This window comes from Ovis canadensis, chromosome 3, assembly GCF_042477335.2.
Source record: "Ovis canadensis isolate MfBH-ARS-UI-01 breed Bighorn chromosome 3, ARS-UI_OviCan_v2, whole genome shotgun sequence".
Lineage (NCBI taxonomy): Eukaryota > Metazoa > Chordata > Mammalia > Artiodactyla > Bovidae > Ovis > Ovis canadensis.
In genome coordinates, this window is record NC_091247.1 from 140,615,863 (window position 1) to 140,638,663 (window position 22,801).

At 42.5% G+C, this 22,801-nt stretch overlaps 1 protein-coding gene and 2 pseudogenes across 7 annotated transcripts in view; all 3 read left to right on the plus strand.

The window, feature by feature from the left end:
• Positions 1–2,709: 2,709 nt before the first annotated feature.
• The window catches only part of BIN2 (bridging integrator 2), a 37,639-nt gene continuing 17,547 nt past the window's right edge, over positions 2,710–22,801 (plus strand). For all 7 annotated transcript variants that reach the window (XM_069584399.1, XM_069584401.1, XM_069584400.1 and 4 more), the window contains exons 1-2: positions 2,710–3,226; positions 10,108–10,188. In XM_069584399.1, the coding sequence (XP_069440500.1) occupies positions 3,146–3,226; positions 10,108–10,188 (162 nt within the window). In that variant the 5' untranslated portion in view covers positions 2,710–3,145. The remainder of the gene's footprint in view (positions 3,227–10,107; positions 10,189–22,801) is intronic.
• On the plus strand, positions 10,195–14,322 carry LOC138437319 (protein DBF4 homolog A pseudogene; annotated as a pseudogene).
• LOC138437323 (protein DBF4 homolog A-like) lies at positions 11,530–12,170 on the plus strand (annotated as a pseudogene).

The following is a 22,801-nucleotide window of genomic DNA, read 5'->3' on the forward strand; positions in this document are numbered from 1 at the left end:
GAAAGGAGATAGAGAGGAAAGAATTGAAAAAATGAGAAAAGAAGATGCAGAACAAAGAAAGGAAAGGATTGAGGGGAAAAGAATATGGGGCCTCAAGTTACGTATGAGTCAGCACTTCAAGGTTGGACTAAAACAGGCAACTGGATCCGGGGTTCTATAAAAAACACAGAACTGGGAAGCTGATAAATCTTCCCTATCCTGGCCAGGGCTCTGTCTGTTAGAGTGGCGTATGATAAAGCGAAGAGGGAACTGAAAGGAGAAAGCTAAGGGGATGAGAAACAGTTTTTCATAGCAACTGCTGAGGATCAGACAAGAGGGATCTGGAGAGTTTACATTACATTAGAGGAAACTGTCTAAGACCGGTCTCACAATTTATAGGCTACTTTGTCAGCAGAGGCTTCTAGAACAGTTTGTACAGCAAAAGAAGCTGGGCAAGGGATTTCCTTGGTGGTCCAGTGGCTAAGACGTTATGCTCCCAATGCAGGGGGCCTGGGTTCAGTCTAGATCCCACATACCACTATTAATAAGAGTTCACACCAAAAAAAAAAAAGAGTTCATATGCAGCAACTAAAAGATCCTGCATGCCACAACTAAGACCTCTTGCAGCCAGATAAATCAATTACTTAAATAAATTTTTTTTTTAAAAAAGGAAGCTGGGCTTGACAGGACACCTGTATTCTCGTCTCTGTTCTACTACCGACAAACTGGGTGTGTGTGCTTGTGCCAAGTTGCTTCAGTTGTGTCTGACTCTGTGCGACACTATGTAGCCTGCCAGAGGAACTGGATAACCTTGGGCAAGTCACCCTTTCTGTTACTCAGATTCCCAACCTAGTTACTTTCCAAAGATTTGTCCTGCTCTAATACTACATGATTTGGTGACTATCAATTTCAGTTCCCAAGGGATTGGCACTGAAGAGGGTTTTTTAGGAAGCAGTGGCTGGGCTGCATTGCTGAGGATGCTGTGAATTCCAGAGAATGACCCAGGTACTGGCCTCCTTCTGCTACTGATCATCACATCTGTGGTGATCACCATCTCTCTCAGTGTTCCCACAGCACCACTGTCCTCCCACTTCCCTCCACTTCTTCCCATCCAACATCAAGTCCTTCCATTTCTTCACTTTGCCCCTTCTAGATCATCCCCACAACTAGCATTATAACACAATAAACCCTAATGACCTATTACCCGAAAATTTTGTATCCATCTCTAAAATCATCTGATTAACAACCTATCTCCACTTACAGACTTTAAGCATTTTTAAGTCAAGAATCACTTTAAAAAAATTCATTCTTGGCTTCCCAGCACCTGGCAATGCCTGTCACATGCTTGATTCTAAGTGCAATATGGCTGTTTGGGGGAGTGATCTGGAAAAGGATAGCAGAGAAGGCTTTCTGATTTTGTCTCAGGTGTTCAGCTTCCTTCTCCAGTCCTTAGGAAGTTTATCTTGAACTTCTTTCCTTCTTTTGGAGAATTTTACTTGCAAAATCCTTCAGTAAATGGTTCCTCCAAACCTAGTGTCCTAATTTCCAGCTATCTTCTCAATCAGGTCAGGAAGCAACTTCCATTTAGAAAGCTACCTAGAGAAGCAACTGTTATAATCTCAGCAGTCCCATCCCAATTTACACAATGTATTTTCTGCCTCCATCTAGTACACTATACTAGTTCCTCCAGCTAGAAAAATTTGCTCCCCATGCCCAGCACAGGCTTCCATATCCAACTCTTTGGCCTTTTTTCTATAAGGTCCTCTCCCTTCCTAGGCATCTTCATTTCTACTTCTAGCTCAGCTGCTCCTCTCTTTCAAGTCCAGATTTGGAGTCCTGTCCTCTACTCAACCTACCCCTCCTACCAGTTTGGGTTTGGAGTCATGAGTGAAAAAATGTTGCCTGACCTATCAGTAAACAAAGGTTGTTGCAGTCATCAAGTCATCACAGTACAGCCCCATCCTCCCCATGGTGAGCCCTGAGAGAGCTCAGGAGAGAGAGAGGATGCTGGCCCTCAGGCCATCAGCCACTATAGCCACCACTCATTGTTGTACCCTGAGGAGACTCGGGATGAGAAAGTGCAAGATACTGGCTCCACATAGTGGAGGTACATATCCAAGGAATAATTTCAGTGAGCCAGACTCTTGCATCTTCCCATAAACAGAAAAGTGCCAAATTCCTTAACTTGAAATACCTGGTTTTAATCAACTATAATCTTTTGATGATTACATATTGGCTCTTCTCTTACCTCTTCTGAGCAGTTTCTCAGAGCTGAGAGGCTGCGTCCCAGGCTTAAGTCCTCAGTTTTGTCTGCTAAATAAAACATAATTCTCAACTTTTAGATTGTGCTTTTTTTTTTCCCCAGTTGACAGAGCCAACCTCTCTAGTAGAGGGCTTCCATCTTTAAAAACTCCAGCCTGAAGCAGAAAGTCCATTTTATTTGGTCATCCGGTTGTTGTTTAGTCACTGAGTGCTGTCTCTGTCTCTCCATGAACCGTATCCCACCTGGCTCCTCTGGATTTCCCAGGCAAGAATACTGGAGTACGCTGCTCCTGCACGCATATCCATAAACACCCCATTCAACACTCTCACTGAGTGGAAATTACAAAAAATTTCTACCCTCCTGTTCCAGTTATTTTCCCCTGCTGATCGTTACAGCTGGTTAGCTCTCAGGGAACATTGTCTTGGCCCAGATTTGAAAACTCTTCGCGGATATGTTCTCTACCTCACGGGTAGAGGGTTTGAAGCTGACCTGGAGGAAGCGCCGCCTGAAGGCAGACCTGAGTCTCTGGCCTCCTGGAACAGACCCAACCCCAGCCTGAGCCTCACAAGTGTCCGCGGGCCCCTCGCCCACGCCCTGGGCCATGCCCCGGGCCGAACAGCCGTGGGCCTCCAGCGAGAGCGCAGGTGAGCGGCCAGCTGGGCCTGCCGTGGGCTAGGCCGCCGCCCTGGGCCTGTGTTGCGCAGGTTTCCGGCTGCGTCCGGCCGGGCCCGGGGCCTCAGGCGGTCCAGGGTGATTCCCAGGCGGCAACGGGGCGGGGTGACCTGCGCGAGGCCCGCCTGGCCGGATGCGAGGCATGACGGGAACGCACTTCCTCCTCTGGGGGCCTCGAGAAAACCACAGGGCGCCGGGCCAGGGGAGGCCGCCCCCGAGGGAGTTGGCAGGATGGCCGAGGGCCGGGCGGGCGGCGCTGCCGGCCTCTTCGCCAAGCAGGTGCAGAAGAAGTTCAGCAGAGCCCAAGAGAAGGTAGGAGGCTGGGAGCCGAGGCTGAGGCCCGACGCGGCCGCAGGGTGTGCGGGGTGTTAGGGGCGTTCGGGGCGGGAGACTTGGGCTGGACACAGAGGCTGACCTCGGGAAAGGCGAGCAGGGGTTCCCATGAAAACAGCAGATTTGAGAGAAGGCAGAGAGCCTCGCCCAGTCTCGGACAGGGATGGGGGAAGCTGAGAGACAGTTCCCACCGTCTGTTTCTCTTGGAACCTAAACAACGCCCAAGCTGACCCAGAAAAGGGAAAAGAAAGGAACTAAAGTTGGTGACTGCTCTGTAGCAGATTTTGTCCTCGCCACCCAGCGAGAGTGGTATTTTTCACAGATGATGAAACTGGAGGTTCAAAGAGGGTCATTTCCCACATAAGACAGCACTCAACCAGCTGGGCTGGCAGCGAGTACCTCCCGTTAAGGTGGGACCTGGAGTCCACAAGGACTAGAGTGATTCTGACGGATTCTTTCCTTGCCTGACCCCCCTGGCCGCAGGCTGTTGCTTTAGCGGATGTAAGCAGAAACTCGTATCTGCTTCCTGTGCCTCTCTTTGGCGTTGGAGAGTACTTGGTTCAGGGTGGGCAAGGAGCATCTCTTTTTGCACTGTGTCCTGAATTAGCTTTGGGTGGCCCTGCTCCGAAGGGCTTCCCTGGTGGCTCAGACGGTAAAGAATCCCCCTGCTATGCTGGAGACCTGGGTTGAATCACTGGGTTGGGAAGATCCCCTGGAGGGGGGGCATGGCAACCCAATATTCTTGCCTGGAAAATCCCCAAGGACAGAGGAGCCTGGCCGGCTGCAGTCCATGGGGTCGCGAAGAATCGGACAGGACTGGGACTGAATGACTAAGCACAGCACGGCTCCATCGAGGTAGACTGTCTTATCTGTATCTTGCCCACTTAACTAGATGATGTGACCATTTCTGCACACTTTTCACTGGCATTTTTGTTTCTATGTGTCCAGTGTATTTTCTTTGCTTCTGATCTGAGTCCCTGCTCTCCACGCATCAGCACCCTGGTAGGTAAGATGGTAAGGAGAAGTGAATAGGCTAGAAGGAGAATGGGAGGGAGAGAGAGAACTAGGACCTGAGTGAGAATCTTGGTTTTCTAAGACTTCATGGTCTTAGAAGCATTTGAATGAACACCATATGCTTAAGAATTTAAATAAAAGCAGAGCACTAGCTTGGGTGCTGGGAAGGATTAAAGGCAACTAGCTCTCCAAAGTGGGATTATTAACAGAGAATTTATGGAATATAGATTTAGTCTTTATCTTTAAGAGGCTCACAATGGAAGGGTAGGGGGAATATGTGTGTGTGTGTTTCCCCTGTCTTTGTCTGAGGAAGCTGGGTCATGTGAAAGAGCAGAGGAAAACGGAAAGATTTTTGTGTGGCTAGATTTTGTTACTTCACCTTAACCTAACTTCACCTTGATCATGGTTTCAATCTCTCCAAAGGTTACAAAGCCTGTGGAAAGGTCTAGTTAGAAGTCATTGTGGAGGAAAAGGAGGTGCTAGAGAAGAGAAGGCTGGTCACTCTTATGGGTTGGAAAAACAAAAAGAAATCGCCAAAGGCCAAAAATTTGTGGACAATAGTTATGTTTTACCTCCCTCTTTCACCTTCTATCATCATCCAACCTATCAACACTATGCATGCATGCGTGCTAAGCCACTTTAGTCATGTCTTTGTGACCCTATGGATGTAGCCTTCCAGACTCCTCTGGGATTTTCCAGGCAAGAATACTGGAGTGCATTGCCATGCCCTCCTCCAGCACATCTTCCTGATCCAGGGATTGAACTCGCATCTCTTACGTCTCCTGCATTGGCAGGTGGATTCTTTACCACTAGTGCCACCTAGGAAGCCCCATCACTATGCCCTTGCTTTAAGGTTTCTCTCTTTTTTTTTTAAAGCATCAACTTGAAGCCTCAGGTAAATAACAGCTCTGCTCTAGGCTTCAGATTCTGCATCTGTAAAATGCAGTTGATGTTCAGTGATTTGGAGACTCAATTTGGTAAGGACACTGAAGTGAGAAGGGGAGAGGGCTCCTTGAACCTCAGAGTCAAATACTTCCCAACTGCCCAAATACACTCTGTCCTTCTTAGTCTGAGCCCCTAGAAGGCAGAGAGAGAAACAAACTTGAATCTGCCCTGAGAAAGTCCCAGGCTGTTGCAGAAAACAAGGAGATACTCTGAACCCAGATTTAGACACAAAGGCAAGCAGGCATTGAACTTCAAGCAGTACAGCTGGTACCCTAGAGGCAGTGGGTGTTGTCTGGATAGGATGGAAATGACCTGGGTTAGGAGAAAGAGTTCAGCTCAGCCTGTCAGAGTTTTTGAGTCTTGGGAAGTTATTGAAGGCAAAATAAAGATGGAGAAATTTACAGTCAAAAGAAAGGATTCCCTGGGACACTGCAATTTTACTATATGTGGTTGACTGTAATATGTAACAACTAATGTGTCAAATATCAAGTGCCTGCTATAGACAAAGCACAGGAATATAAGAAGGACATGATCTCTCCCTTTATGGAGCCCACATTCTCATGATCTCACTTCATCTTTTCAACGCTTTAAGCTTTATGTTAGTATCCCAAATTTAGAAATGAGGAAATAAGGCTCCAAAGAGATTGGCAAGTGGCAGAATTATCACTGAAACTCAGGTGTCCTGCCTTAGGATCCCAATCTCAGGCTGCTCTCTATAAAGTTCCTGAAAAACCGCTCTAACATCTGTGTCTCCCCACTTCCTGCTGTGCTGGCCCACTTCCTGCTGATCTTCTTGTAGGAGTAAAGCTGCGAGTGAAGGTCTGGTGACTGTTAAACCAGTGGAGAGGAAGCATCATCCTGTTTTATTTTCCAGTTCCTTCTCAGATTCAAGATGAGTCTGGCTTTATTGTGTTTCTACAGTATGCTACATCTTCACATTTCACACAAATGCTTTCACCATCTGTTTGTGATTTCTCTGTGGCAAGCCTCTTAGATCTCCCCCCAGGAAAAGGCATTCACTGTTTACCACTCCTCTGTTGGTCTTTTTCGCTGCTGACTTTCAGTCAACTTGTGAGGGTTCAGTCAGCAATATTTACAGAAAAATCCCTTTGTCCACGATATGGGCTGGACAACTCATCTCTGGAACTTAGAGATGAGTTGAGTAAGAGGCATTCTTGCCTGCTAGAAGCTTACAGTCTAGGTGTTTTGTTTTGTTTTGTTTTTAAGTAAAATAAGTGACCTGAGAGACAAATCCATGGGAATTCAGAAGGCGAGAACAGAGCGGGGTTTTGTAGTGAAGGCTGAATTGAGAAAGGAATTATGTCTGATTAATAGTTCCTCAGGCAAGTGATGAGAGAGCATTCCAGCTGAGGAATGCCAGCAGGAGCAAAGCATAGAATCTGGAAATCCTTTTAGGCAAACAAGGGAGAAATGCTGCTGAGCTGGAGTTCAGGGATTGGTGGGAGAAAAAGCTGGAAAATATATGAGGGGATGAAGGAGAGCCTACTTTAGAATATATCTTGACAATAAGGATTCCATCATATCTAATATCCAAGGCATCTTCAAATTACTCCAATTGACAGAACTAACTAAAATATAATAAATGATTATAGGGAGGGGTCATAGTGAGGAACTACAGCTACCAAACATGTCTGCAGTGGCTTTTTTTTTTTTTTTAAGCTTTATACTTGTAACTCAACGTACATAAAAGGTAAAATAGGTGAATGAACATTGCAATATTCTTCACCTATTTCACCAAGTGTTAACATTTTGCCACATTGACTTTTTTTCTTGTCCCTGCTCTTTTTTCTTTAAACATCTGTATTCCAACTTCTCAGCTGCTAGGCCAGGCAAATTGGGGCAGAATTCTCAGTGCAGGACTTTAGGGATTAGTATTATATGGGCTTTCATTAGTAAGTGATCCAAAGGTAAAATTACTAATTCTTTCAACAAACATTTTTGGAGCACCATACATCATCCTTCTTCAAGGAACTCAAGTTGAGGAGGAACATCTACAGCGTAGTTTAAGTGCCCTGAGACATGGCCCTATTGCTTAAGACAAAAAATACTTTGGCCCCAAGACACTGGGTTGTGTTTTCACGGTGATCATGCTCATCTTTTCAGTTTCAGAATTGAAGGTGGGCGTATTCCTTCAACAAACACACTCCCACACCCTCCAAGCTTTTTTGCCCTGAGCCTTTGAGGTTTGGGGAAGTTGGTCTGCTCCCAGGTATGTCACACAGACTCTAAACTGAATCGACTCCTCTCTCCTTTCAGCCCCCACCCCCCTCTCCCCACCAAGAACCAAGCCCCAGGCAGAGGAAGGGAGGGCTGGCAGGAAGGAAGTGAGAGCTGTGATTACCACTAAGCCAAGGTGGTTTTGCAACTTTCTGGTAGAGGACAGTGTTTGGTTGAGGGGAGAGGGTGGAGCTTGGGAAGATGAGTGACTCTGCACACCCAGGGCCCTGTGTTAAGTGAGGCAGAATAAAGACAAGAATGCCCTGAAAAGGAAGTAAAGACAGGTGTTTATAGGGAATAGAGTGGAACTCAGCACAATGATAGTGAATTTGTATTAACTACTCACCATAGGGCACCACTATGAAAGCAAGTTATGTGTATAATATCATTTAATTCTCCCAACAACTCCAGGAGATATTATTCTTAATGGAGGAAAGGGAGTTCTACAAACTGAGGCTCTAGAGTTTAAGTGATTTGCCCAAAGGCTTATAGCCAGTAAGTAGAAAAGCCAAGATATGGGCATATATCAGTTCGGTTCCAGAGACCTTGGTCTTAACTGCCATAGAGAAAGCTCCAGAACCCCAGGATTAAGAGTGGAGACACCTGAGTCAGAGTCTGCATAGAGCTGGCCTCACGCCCAAGACCTGGGCACTCCTTCATATGATTCAGAGTTCTTCACAATGAGACTCCAATCTCCCTTTCTAGTTTCCTTTAACATCACTCCTTGTAACACTCTAAGCCATTCATGCTGAACCATTTCATGAAAACTGCTGTGAATCTGCACACTTCTGTTACTTTGCTGATGTTGTCATTGCCTGAAATCCTCTTTCTACCCTCACCTTTTTCACTTTATTCCAGTCTAGCAAAATCTTAAAGGCCCAACCTTTTGGTCCCCTCCTGTATCAGTCTCACTCTCCTTCCTGTTATAAGTATTAAGTATCTATTTGCTGGATACTGAGAAATATAAATAAGTAAGGCAAGTGTCCAGTCCTCAAGGAGCTCACAGTTTAGAAAGAGACAAAGATAAATGCAAATAATAAAACAGAGAGGAATTCCCTGGTGATCCATGGAAAACTGGCAACCAAAGATGAACGGTTTGACCAGAGTGCCAATAACTTCCATCAACAACAGGTAATCTGGAGGGTGGGAAAGGGAAGCTTGTAGAAAGAAGGCATGAGGGCTGAGTGGTAGAACACAGCAGGTTCTGCAAATCAGCAGGCAAGTTAAGCAAGTTAAGTGTCCATGCTTCCACTGAAAGGAGCTTGGGTGCAATCCCTGGTTGAGGAACTAAGATCCCACAAGCCACACAGTGTGACAAAAAAAGAGCAACAGTAATAGAAATGTATACAGGTGCAGAAGTTGTAAGTGCTTAGGAGGGACTGATTTACCTTGATTAATGAGATGCAATAGATGTGATTAAGTGTCACAAAGAATATAGAGTATGAATTTGGTCATTTTAGATAGTTGCCTGATGATAAGGTAAGAAAGAACATTCCAGAAAGAAGGAATAGCATCTACAACAAGAACAGTACAGCTTATTAGAAAACTAAAAACATGAGTGAGAGAGAGACCTGTAGGAAAAAGGAATAGTGAGAGCTGAGGCTTAATGAAGGGTCAGATCCTAGAGACCCATATGTATACTAGAGTTACAACTATAATTTGTAGATATGTAATGGACATTTAACTGAAACATTTGTTGAGCAGATGAATGGAGAATCATTAGAAGGTTTTAAGCAGCAACAAGATAGGCCTGTTGTCACAGGCCAAAAAAACCAGTGAGGCCCTGGACTAAAGCCATAGCAGTGAGACTAGAAAACACGGGATGGTTTCCAGAGCTGGACATGGTGAGGGATTCTGTGAAGGAAGTGAGAGAGAAGTAGTTGAGGGAAACTCCTGATTCTGACTTGGGCCTGGGGGATGGTGGTACCTCTTTCCAAACTGGGGGTTACAGGTAGAAGAGTCAGGGCTTTCTTACTTGTTGTAAGTGAGTGTCCTCTAGGAGAAGAGAAACTGTATCTTTCTCATTTCTGTGTCCTTTGCATCAGCACTGAGACCACTATGATGGCTGGTTCTCTGGGTCCTAGGGGAGAGGAGGTAGCTATTGATAGCGTTCACTTCTAGCTGAGTTTCAAATGCATAATGTCAGAGCTTCTCAGTTTTCCTACAAGGGGCTTCAGAGAAAAGTCTCCTACCTACCTCTCTGACTTCATCTACCTAAAGGAATCTGCTGCTATGGCTGGAAGAGGGTGTCCCATGTGAGAAAATGTCTTCAAGGCTAAGGCTTATCTGAGGCTAAGACGTGCATTTTAGCCATGCACATTTTGCATTCTTCTAACTAATCCTTACTTTAATATAATACTCTCCCCCCATCCCCACAGAAAACCACTCTAAATAACAATTTCATACCTTATTTATTCTGGGCTTTATATATACTCTAGCACATTGCTGAATACCCCAAATTGAGAAGAACCATAAAACATAATTGAAAAAAAAAACAAACATAATTGACTTTTCAGCAACATGCTGTATTTCTAATTCTGCTGGGCTAATATATGTACTTCCCTTTAGTTGAACCTGAGACTCAGAAGCCAGGGTCAGATGAGGCTAACAGACAAGAGAGACTTGACTATAACAGTGTGGACCTCTCTGATTTATATTCCCAGGTACTGCAGAAGTTGGGGAAAACTGTGGAGACCAAAGATGAACGGTTTGAACAAAGTGCCAGTAATTTCCACCAACAACAGGTAATCTGGAGGATGGGAATGGGAAGCTTGGAGGAAGAAAGAAGATGTGAGGGCTGAGTGGCAGAACAACAGCAGGTTCTGCAGATCAGCAAGCATCCCTTCTAACCCACCTAGCCCCAGGAGTCAGGGCCACGGGGTGACCTACCTGCTGCTTATTCTTCCCCTGGGAACCACAGAAAACTACCTTTCCTGTTCCTGCTCACCCTGGTTCGTAAGGGACAGAGAGTGTTTTTTTCTCATCGTGATTCCCGCAGGGTATAGAGACATCACCAGGTCCTTGGACAAAAATCAAAACAAGTGCCTTCCACTTCAGTTTCTGGCGTATTCTTTTCCTCAGGCTGCCTCTCTCCTACCCTAGCATCTTCTCATCACAGTGGCCCTGTGTCATGTTGCCTCTTTGTCCATTTCATCTACCTCACCAAAGCCTTTTATTCTAAAATAATACCTCCATCTTTTACCTGTCATTCTGACCAGCAAAACTCCTGCTCTCACTGTTGCTTCTGTCTTCACTGGATGCTATGGGTAATTTTATGTAGAAAACTTACATTTAAAAAAAAGAAGAAAACTTACATTAAGAAGTGGAAAAGAAGGCACTGCAACCAACTCTGAAAATTCTATACTGCATATGTGATTTGAACAAGAAAAAATATAATTCATATATAGTAACGTTAAAAAAAAAGAAGAGAAAGTGGGTAACACTTGGTGGCCTATGGATGGGGAGAGGCACCTGGCCAGCCATCGGGCCTTGGGGAGCCGTGCTTCCAGAGCTGCTGGATGTGACACCTTCTCCAGACCCAGCATGTGAGTGACAGGTGACTGCCATGAACTACAGAGCCATGAAGATCCATAGCGATTCACATTTCCAGGGTGGAGTCCAGGTCAAAAACAAAAAAAAGAACAGTCTTTGAATTTTCTGAAAACTGAGAACAAACCAGAAAAGCAGAAAAAAGCATTTTACACTGACTTACCTTCTGTCACTATATCTGAAAAATTGCAAAAGGACAAGATCTGGGAGAGTGAGTTGAAGAATTTCTCAGTAAAGATTTCAGTTACCTAACTTCAAAGAAAAAGTACAGATTTCTCCTTTTAGTAGTTGAAAAAACTAGTAATGACTGATTTTATTCCTTCAAATAGATTACCAAATATCATGGGGAGTAAAAATTCTTCATACTGATGACATAAGATACTACATGGAACAAAAGAAAAAAAAGTATTTACTCAAGAAATCAAGAACTTCTGTAAGAGATGTAGGAAAAAGAGTAGGAACTGGCCCACAAAAAGCAAGAACAAGTAGACTCAAAAAGCCTTTTTTATAAAGGTAAATGACATGAGGCACATCTTATAAGTGAGCAACACAGAAACTTTGCACAGAGTAATCACTATCAAGTTGTTGATGTTATTGTATCTAAGTTAGTTTTTGACTATAAAAACTGCAAATGTCCCAGAAAAGTCTGAATATAAAGAAAAGCTGGAACTTCAACATACACCTCAGAAGGACATCAGGGAAAATAATGTACAGTTACTTCACCAGGGTTTCCTATGTAAAGAAACCCAATAACCGAACAAAACTTTGGGTTTTTTTCAGAACGTGTTTCTCTACCCTTCTTCTATTGAATTGAAAGGACTTGATGAGAAAACATCTAATAAAGGTTCCATTTATGAAAATGACATAAAATTTTACATATCTACTGTTACATGAAAATGAACAAAAATGCATTCTGGCATTTCTGAATGGAAATGAATTATACATGAAAATGAAGAGCTAAGGGTAGATCACTGTCTGTAGGATACACACATGTATACAAGTTTCTGATTTCAACATGGAAAAAACTGCATCTCAACCAAAACAAAAGTTAGATGCTGTGCTCTTCCCAGCATAGGATCTGAAGGAAAAGGACCTTCATTCTGTATTTGGCCAAGACTCTTATTTGTTATCAGTAAATAGTTCAGGGATGTGTGCTCAGTTGCTCAGTTGTGTCTGACTCTTTTCGACCCTATGGACATAGCCCACCAGGCTCCTTTGTCCATGGGATTCTCCAGACAAGCATACTGTAGTGGTTTGCCATTTACTTCTCTAGGAGAGCTGCTTGACCCAGGGATTGAACCTACATCTCTTAGGTCTCCTGCATTATCAGGTAGGTTCGGGTTTGATCCCTGAGTCAGGAAGATCCCCTGGAGAAGGAAATGGCAACCCACTCCAGTACTACTCTTGCCTGGAAAATTTCATGGATGGAGGAGCCTGGTAGGCTACAGTCCATGGGAATGCAAAGAGTCAGACAAAACTGAGTGACTTCACTTTCTCTCTTTCTTTCTTTTCTTTACCACTAGCACCACCTTAGTTCAGAGGAGGCTCCATCCCAAAGTTCTGGGAATCCAATGAATGTGATGTCAAGAATTCAGAGAGCTTACCATCTGGTAAAATCCACTGGAGAATGAAAATATTATAAGGAAGAAATTTTTTTAAAAATCTGGAACCAAATGCAGAGTTTTATAAGAATACTAAACTTCTTACTATGCAAGAAGAAAACAGAATTTGTAGTTCACAAATACAATCTCATGAATTTGAGCAAGCTCTGGGAGATAGTGGAGGACAGAGGAGCCTGGCTTGCTGCAGTCCATGGGGTCGCAACAAAATCAGACACGATTTAGTGACTGAATGACAACAGTACAATCTCTACTGAACTTTTTTCAGACTAGTGAAGAGAAGTCAGAATTCTTAGGTTACACAGGTTACACTGAAAACAACAATATATGTGATGTTTTAGATATTTGGGAAGAGGGAAATTCAAATAATCTGTTGTCAGTGTTTTCTCTTTCAACCTCTATATCTAGTGGCTTTTAGACTTAAAAAGATAAATAACTTTCAGAAATGATGAAAACCAAATTCTTGAAATTTTTATAAATTTATATTAAAATTCTTAAGGTTTTCTTTCTCCCCCAAGTTTGTTTATAGAACCAAATAAATAGTAACTATTTTGTTTGCATTTTTCTTCAGAATTGAATACCTATTATAGAAAATTGTAGAATAAATTTGTGGTTCATCTTATTAAAAAGGAGAAAGAGAGAGAAGTGTGTACAGAGATTTATTCTTCTATGGGATATTGACTTACTATCTCTGTACCAGGCCTCACATTTATCTGATTTAAGTCTGACATCAGTCCTGGAGCATGTGATCTTCTCTTTATAATAGGAAGGACTTATTAACTTAAATGAATATCCAATTGCAATGCAATTCTGACACTAAGTACCCAGAGTAAGTCCAGACATTACAGGTTGAGGGCATAGTTCCCCACCAAACTACCTCATTTCAGACACCAGCCACAAAGCTCGAGAGTTCCCAGGCCACTTGCATTTTTGACCAACTGGTTACAAATTTGGAGGTTCTTACCAGCCACTCTCTGTTCGTTTCCAAGGCAAACCATTCAATATTACAGTAATCCAAATCTATGCCCCAACCAGTGATGCTGAAGAAGCTGAAGGTGAACGGTTCTGTGAAGACCATCTAGAACTAATACCGAAAAAAGATATCCTTTTCATTATAGGGGACTGGAATGCAAAAGTAAGAAGTCAAGAGATACCTGGAATAACAGGCAAATTTGGCCTTGGAGTACAAAATGAAGTAGGTTAAAGGCTAACAGCACTGGTCATAGCAAACACCTTCTTCCAACATAACAAGAGAAGACTCAACACATGTACATTACCAGCTGGTCAATACCAAAATTAGACTGATTATATTCTTTGCAGCCAAAGATGGAGAAGCTCTATACAGTCAGCATAAACAAGTCTGGGAGCCGACTGTGCCTCAGATCATGAACTCCTTATTGCCAAATTCAGACTGAAATGGAAGAAAGTAGGGAAAACCACTAGACCATTCATGTATGACCTAAATCAAATCCCTTACTATTATACAGTAGAAGTGACAAATAGATTCAAGGGATTAGATCTGATAGAGTGCCTGAAGAATTATGGATGGTGGTTCGTGACGTTGTACAGGAGGCAGTGATCAAGACCATCCCCAAGAAAAAGAAATGCAAAAAGGCAAAATGGTTGTCTGAGGAGGTCTTAAAAATAACTGAGAAAAGAGAAGCTCAAGGCAATGAAGAAAAGGAAAGATATACCCATTTGAATGCAAAATTCCAAAGAATAGCAAGGAGAGATAAGAAAGCCTTCCTCAGTGATCAGTGCAAAGAAATAGAGGAAAGCAATAGAATGGGAAAGACTAGAGATCTCTTCAAGAAAATTAGAGATACCAAGGGAACATTTCATGCAAGTGAAAAGTGAAGTCGCTCAGTCGTGTCCGACTCTTTGGGACGCCATGGACTGTAGCCCACCAGGCTTCTCCATCCATGGAATTTTCCAGGCATGAGTGCTAGAGTAGGTTGCCATTTCCTTCTCCAGAGGATCTTCCTGACCCAGGGATTGAACCCTGGTCTCCCGCATTGCAGGCAGATGCTTTACCATCTGAGCCACCAGGGAAAAGATGGGCACAATTAAGGACAGAAATGGTATGGACCTAACAGAAGCAAAAGATATTAAGAAGAGGTGGCAAGAGTACACAGAGCTATACAAAAAAGATCTTCATGACCCAGATAACCATGAGGGTATGATCACTCACCTAGAGCCAAACATCCTGAAATGTGAAGTCAAGTGGGCCTTAGGAAGCATCACTACGAACAAAGCTAGTGGAGGTAATGGAATTCCAGTTGAGCTATTTCAAACCCTAAAAGATGATGCTGTGAAAGTGCTGCACTCAATATGCCAGCAAATCTGGAAAACTCAGCAATGTCCACAGACTGGAAAAGGTTAGTTTTCATTCCAACCCCAAAGAAAGGCGATGCCAAAGAATGTTCAAACTACCGCACAATTGCACTCATCTCAGAGGCTAGCAAAGTAAAGCTCAGAATTCTCCAAGCCAGGCTTTAACAGTACATGAACCGTGAACTTCCAGATGTTCAAGCTGGATTTAGAAAAGGCAGAGGAACCGGAGATCAAATTGCCAACATCTGTTGGTTCATTGAAAAAAGCAAGAGAGTTCCAGAAAAACATCTACTTCTGCTTTATTGACTGTGCCAAAGCCTTTGACTGTGTGGATCACAAGAAACTATGGAAAATTCTTGAAGAGATAGGAATTCCAGACCACTTGACCTGCCTCGTGAGGAATCTGTATGCAGGTCAAGAAGCAACAGTTAGAACTGACATGAAACAACAGACTGGTTCCAAATCGGGAAAGGAGTAGGTCAAGGCTATATATTGTCACCCTGCTTATTTAATTTATATGCAGAGTATATTATGCAAAGTGCCATGCTGGATGAAGCACAAGCTGGAATCAAGATTGCCGGGAGAAATATCAATAACCTCTATATGCAGATGACACCACCCTTTTGGCAGAAAGTGAAGAACTAAACAGCCTCTTGATGACAGTGAAAGAGGAGAGTGAAAAAGTTGGCTTAAAACTCAACATTCAGTAAACTATGATCATGGCATTCAGTCCCATCACTTCATGGCAGATAGATGGGGAAATAATGGAAACAGTGGCTGACTTTATTTTTTTGGGCTCCAAAATCACTGCTGATGGTGACTGCAGTGATGACATTAAAAGACCTTTGCTCCTTGGAAGAAAAGCTATGACCAACCTAGACAGCGTATTCAAAAGCAGAGATATTACTTTGCCAACAAAGGTCCATCTAGCCAAAGCTATGGTTTTTCCAGTAGTCATGTATGGATATGAGAGTTGGACTGTGAAGAAGGCTGAGCACCAAAGAATTGATGCTTTTGAACTGTGGTGTTGGAGAAGACTCTTGAGAGTCCCTTGGACTTCAATGAGATCCAACCAGTTTATCCTAAAGGAAATCAGTCTTGAATATTCATTGGAAGGACTGATCCTGAAGCTGAAACTCCAATATTTTGGCCACTTGATGGGAAGAGCTGATTTATTTGAAAAGACCCTGATGCTGGGAAAGATTGAAGGCTGGAGGAAAAGGGGACAACAGAGGATGAGATGGTTGGATGGCATCACGGACTCAATGGACATGAGTTTGAGTAAGCTCCAGGAGTTGGCAATGGACAGGGAAGCCTGGCGTGCTACAATCCATGGGGTCAAAGAGTTGGACATGACTGAGAGACTGAACTGACTGGCCACTCAGCTTCCATAATTCACTAGAATGACTCACAGAACTCAGGAAAGAGTTCTAGTTACAGTTTTATTATAAAGGGTACAAACCAGGACCAGCCAAATGAAGAGACACACAAGGGGAGGTCTGGGATGATCCCAAGCATGAAGCTTCTATGTTCTGAAGACATGTTACTTTCCCAGCATGTTGATATAGGATTACCAACCAGGGAAGCTTACCTAAACTTAAGATGTCTAGAGTTTTTATTGTGATTTCATTACATAGTGAATCATAGGCCATGTGATTGAACCTGATCTCTAACTTTCTTCCTCTCCTTTCCCCTGGAGGTCATGCTGATATCACCTATCTGAAAGCCCCAACCCCCTAATCACATGGTTCACATTTCTGGTCTGACCAGCCACCATCCTGAGTCATTTATTTAGTATAAACTTAGGTATGATCTGAGAGATCCACCGTGAATATCTTGGAAGTAACTTGGAAAATCCCAAGAATTTAGAAGTTACTTCTCAGAAGCCAGGGCCAAAGACCAGTCAAATTTTTTATTGTCCTATATCAGTTAACTGAATTATATGGAAAATAATCCTTTAAAATTAATTTAAAAGCATATTAGCTATAATCTAATTCAGTAGTTGACTGTGCCAGAATCATTTGAGAAATGTTTTTAAATACAACATCTCCAGTAGTAGAGCTTGGGAATCTGTATTTTTAAACTTGTTTTAATGGAAGATTTCAGATATATACTAAGAAAAACCTGTTTCTTGTTTCATCTTGATACAGATAAAATCTTGATAACAGATGAAATCTTGTTTCATCTGTATCTCCACCCACTTTCCCCATCCTTGATCATTTTGGAGCAAATTCTAGATATTTTATCTATAAAAATTTTATTATCCGTCTCTAAAGATAAGGACACTTAAAATTTCACCACAAAATCATTATTACACCTAAAAATATTTTTTATAAAACATTTACTCATTCCAGCAATGAGTTTTTAAATTTTTTTTGAGATATTTAAATTATAAATATCAAGAGGAAATCCCTGATGGTCCAGTGTCCTCAGAGCCAAAGGCCCAGGTTCAAGCCCTAGTTGGGGAACTAAAATCCCACAAACCACATGGCCAAAAAAATAGTATATTAAGAAAAAAAATTAAAAAATAATGGTTTCACACCATCCCATGCTACAACTACTGTTTTTTATACTTACAATTACTTCGCTGTGTATGTGTATGATCTCACAACAATCAGTTTACAAAAGTGTTATTATTCCATTCATTGGTTTTACAACTTACTTTTTTCACTTTACAAATATCTTTCAAGATAGTTCGGGTTAAGTATCTGGCTTAAAACATATTTTAGCAGTATCTTAAAAACATCTAAAAAATAGCAGTAATTTCTTAATATCATAAAATATACAGTGTTCACACTCCTCGATTTGTGTCACTTAAAAAATAATTTGTTTAAATCAGCAATTTGTTGACATATTTAATAAATCTCTTAATCTGTAGGTTTCTTATCTCTCCTTTTTGCAGTTTATTTATGGATGATAGCTTCCCTAGTGGCTCAGACGGTAAAGCGTCTGCCTGCAATGCGAGAGTCCCGGGTTCGATTCCTGGGTTAGGAAGATCCCTGGAGAAGGAAATGGCAACCCACTCCAGTATCCTTGCCTGGAGAATCCCATGGACAGAGGAGCCTGGTAGGCTACAGCCCACAGGGCCGCAGAAAGTCGGACACGACTGAGCGACTTCACTTCATGGATAATACTAGGTTGTTTTTCCTGCAGTTTCTAAATTTTGCTGATTGAATCTCCCTGATACTGTTTAACAGGTTACTCTCTCTCTCTTGTATTTTCTGTAAATTAATCGTTAGATTTAGAGAGTTGATGAGATTCAGATTTTTGTTTTTATTTGTTTTGGAAGCAAGAATACTTGATATTATAGGTGTTACATTCTTCCACTGGAGACACATAGTGTGTGATTATCTCCTTTTTTGTGTGATATTAACAGCCATAGGTGATCATTAACTAGAGTATCTGTTTTACATTAAGCTTCCTAAGTGATTATGATGTAGCAGTGGGAGAACAGCTTTTGGCCACCACCAATCTAGTTTAAAAAGCTTCCCTGGTGGCTCAGACGGTAAAGCGTCTGCCTGCAATGCGAGAGACCCGGGTTCGATCCCTGGGTCAGGAAGATCCCTGGAGATGGAAATGGCAACCCACTCCAGTACCCTTGCCTGGAGAATCCATGGACAGAGGAGCCTGGTAGGCTACAGCCCATGGGGTCCAGAGAGTCAGACATGACTGAGCGACTTCACTTTCACTTTCAATCTAGTCTAACTCCATCAAGGGGAAATAGGATCTGATTGAGAGGGAAGTAATTTAATCAAAGTAACATAACTTAAGAGCTGCAGAGCTAGGATTCAAACTTAAAGCCTTTACTTTTTTCCCCCCGTACCTCACATGGAGGCCTCCCTGGGCCTCTTCTCAACTCCAGCTGTTGCTCTACTTCCAACGCCAAGATAGGAAGCATACTTTGAAAGGTTTCTGACTCTTGGCCCATCTGGCCCGCAGTTCTTTCTCTGCCTTATAGGGTGGACTTGGAATGGTAGATGTGTGGGTAGAAAAGGTAGGAGATGAAGGAATAGCCATCAAGAAGAAGAAGAGGATCAGATGGGACAACCCCCTCAGTATTCCCTGTGTGAGCCCACCAACTGACTGTCACTTGAGCGAGGAAATACATTTGAGAGATGAAATGGAGTTAGATTAGGAATAAGGGAAAACATTTCTCCTGAGAGAATGATGCACCTAGGTAACTGGTGTTTGAATATGCTTGGAAAGTTTAAGTAACAACCATTTCATAGGTACTTGCTACATACAAACAATACAGCACCCCTGTTCTCAAGGCTTTCACAGTTTAGGAAGAAAAACAGTGAATATACAGTCGGGTCTGAAGCTGGACTTGGGTGTCTAAAATGAACAGGAGGACTCTCAGACATAAATCACAGCAGGATCCTCTATGATCCACCTCCCAGAATTCTGGAAATAAAAGCAAAAATAAACAACTGGGATCTAATTAAAATTAAAAGCTTCTGCACAACAAAGGAAAATATAAGCAAGGTGAAAAGACAGCCTTCTGAATGGGAGAAAATAATAGCAAATGAAGCAACTGACAAACAACTAATCTCAAAAATATACAAGCAACTTATGCAGCTCAATTCCAGAAAAATAAACGACCCAATCAAAAAATGGGCCAAAGAGCTAAATAGACATTTCTCCAAAGAAGACATAAGGATGGCTAACAAACACATGAAAAGATGCTAAACATCACTCATTATTAGAGAAATGCAAATCAAAACCACAATGAGGTACCACTTCACACCAGTCAGAATGGCTGCGATCCAAAAATCTGCAAGCAATAAATGCTGGAGAGGGTGTGGAGAAAAGGGAACCCTCCTACACTGTTGGTGGGAATGCAAACTAGTACAGCCACTATGGAGAACAGTGTGGAGATTCCTTAAAAAATTGCAAATAGAACTACCTTATGACCCAGCAATCCCACTGCTGGGCATACACACCGAGGAAACCAGAATTGAAAGAGACACATGTACCCCAATGTTCATCGCAGCACTGTTTATAATAGCCAGGACATGGAAACAACCTAGATGTCCATCAGCAGATGAATGGATAAGAAAGCTGTGGTACATATACACAATGGAGTATTACTCAGCCATAAAAAAGAATTCATTTGAATCAGTTCTGATGAGATGGATGAAACTGGAGCCGATTATTCAGAGTGAAGTAAGCCAGAAAGAAAAACACCAATACAGTATACTAACACATATATATGGAATTTAGGAAGATGGCAATGACGACCCTGTATGCAAGACAGCAAAAAAGACACAGATGTATATAACGGACTTTTGGACTCAGAGGGAGAGGGAGAGGGTGGGATGATTTGGGAGAATGGCATTCTAACATGTATACTATCATGTAAGAATTAAATCACCAGTCTATGTCTGACACAGGATACAGCATGCTTGGGGCTGGTGCATGGGGATGACCCAGAGAGATGTTATGGGGAGGGAGGTGGGAGGGGGGTTCATGTTTGGGAATGCATGTAAGAATTAAAGATTTTAAAATTAAAAAAAATAAAAAACTTTAAACCCCCCCCCAAAAAATAAATAAATAAAAATAAAAATAAATAAAATGAACAGGAGGAAAAAGGACAAGGTTAAGGTAGTTGGGCCCTGATAGCTCAGTTGGTAAAGAATCTGCCTGCAATGTGGGAGACCTGGGTTCAATCCCTGGGTTGGGAAGATCCCCTGCAGAAGGGATCCCCTCCAGTATTCTGGCCTGGAGAATTCCATGGACTGTATAGTCCATGGGATTGCAAAGAGTTGGACACTACTGAGCAACTTTCACTTTCAAGGAAATTGAAAGTGAGTGAAGTTTTCCAGAAGTTGGACCAGCTGGTCATGTGCCCTACCTCTCACCTGCAACCAGTTTATAGGTGAACTTTTTATTAATAAATAAATATTACTCCCAAACTACCCAGCCAGATTTCAAGGCTTTGACACTTGCCTAGGTGCTTCATCAAATTTTCATAAGTAATTTTTCTTTGAGGACTCTGCTTATTTCCCCCTTTCCCTTTCCTCAAAATGTATTATATAGGAAGAATTATTTTCCTCAAGCAGCATTTTCATCTCTTATTTCTGGTAGTGACAGCTGCTTCCAATTCATTGCCTTTAAAATCACATCTAGGGACTTCCCTGGTGGTCCAATAGTTAAGAATCCACCTGCCAATGCAGAGGACACAGGTTTGATTCCTGATCCGGGAAGATCCCACATGCCGCTGGGCAGCTAAGCCCGTGCACCACAACCACTGAGCCCACATGCCTAGAGCCCATGTTCCACAAGAAGAGAACCCACTGCATTGAGAAGCCTGAGCAACACAGCCAGAGAGTAGTCCCTGCTCATTGCAACTAGAGGAAGCCCGCCCACAGCAGAGAAGACCCAGCCAAAAATAAATAAATAAATTTAAAATCACATCTAACAATCTAGCTTCATCTTTCCCTCCTGGACCTCTATTAGATCAAGAACTGTCAACACTTGCTCAGGATTGGTCATGCCCTTATTTTGCTGAGTGTTTGTGTTTCTCTGAGTCCATTTTTCTCTAGCAAGCTAGAAACCCCAGGATGGACTTCTCCATCCTCAGAACCCCAGTCTATTAGGACACAGCTCTGTCTACCTGAGTGCTTAGCACAAGCTTCCAGAGTGAGGGCTGGGACTGTTTGTTTCAGGGATGGGAAGGATGAACTCAGACTCTATGATGCCATCAAGAATTTTGCAAGGATTTAGAGGCTGGGAAAGATTGAAGGCTGGAGGAGAAGGGGACGACAGAGGATGAGATGGTTGGATGGCATCACCGACTCAATGGACATGAGTTTGAGTAAACTCCAGGAGTTGGTGATGGGCAGGGAAGCCTGGCGTGCTGCAGTCCATGGGTTCGCAAAGAGTTGGACACGACTGAGCAATTGAACTGAACAGAGAGAGCAGAAGTGATAAAATTATAATATTTAGAGCCAGAATTAACATTTAGAGCTGGGCTTAGTTGATATTTATAGATGAGGAAATTAAAGCCAGAGAAGTAGAATAGCTTGCTAGTTGGTGGCAGAAACAAGTTTTTGACTTCCAGACAAGTGGGAGGCTAAGACTGTCAGAGCCCCATCTGTCCGGAGAGAAAAAAGATGCTGGGATTATTCAGCCTGCAGATATTATTTCAGGTCAAAGAAATAAAATGACGCTGGTCCTGTCCCACGTCTCTAGCACCCACTACCACCACCGCACATCCTCTCTGTCTGTCTGTCTCTCTCTCTCTTCATCTCCCCAACGGAAAGAGCAGGAGCATACAGGAAGAACTTTGACCAAGACACTTGATCTAAAACACAGAAATGGAGTTGGGCTTTTGTGAGGTGCAGTGGAGGGTAGAAGCATTCTGGTCTTAAGGACAATGGTATAAATAGTACCCTTGGTTTTGAATAGTGTACCTATAACCTGCATCATCATACATGGTAGCCTTGATTACTGATCTGGTTTTTCAGGCCACATAATATCTAATGGGATAAAAAATTAAGAACTTCATTTGTAGAAATTATGCAAGACAGTTTAACAGTTTTTATTACTTACATTTGTATTCTGAAGACCAAATCTTCATGGTGAAGTAAAAAGTTGAGTCCATGTTATTTCCTTTCAAAAAAGAAATTAAAATCCTTGTTAACTTACATAATCCCTCAAACTCTTTCAAAGCATGGTTATCACATTTTCAAAACTCTGAAAGTTATACCCACCTACCATACCCATGTTTAAAACATATTATGTACGTCTTAGACTGTTTAAACTTTTTTCTGTGAATGACAAAGCAAAGAGGAAGTGAGACATCTTTCCTGGTGAATGCTGTTTCTGAATTTTGCTAGCTGAATCTGTCTAT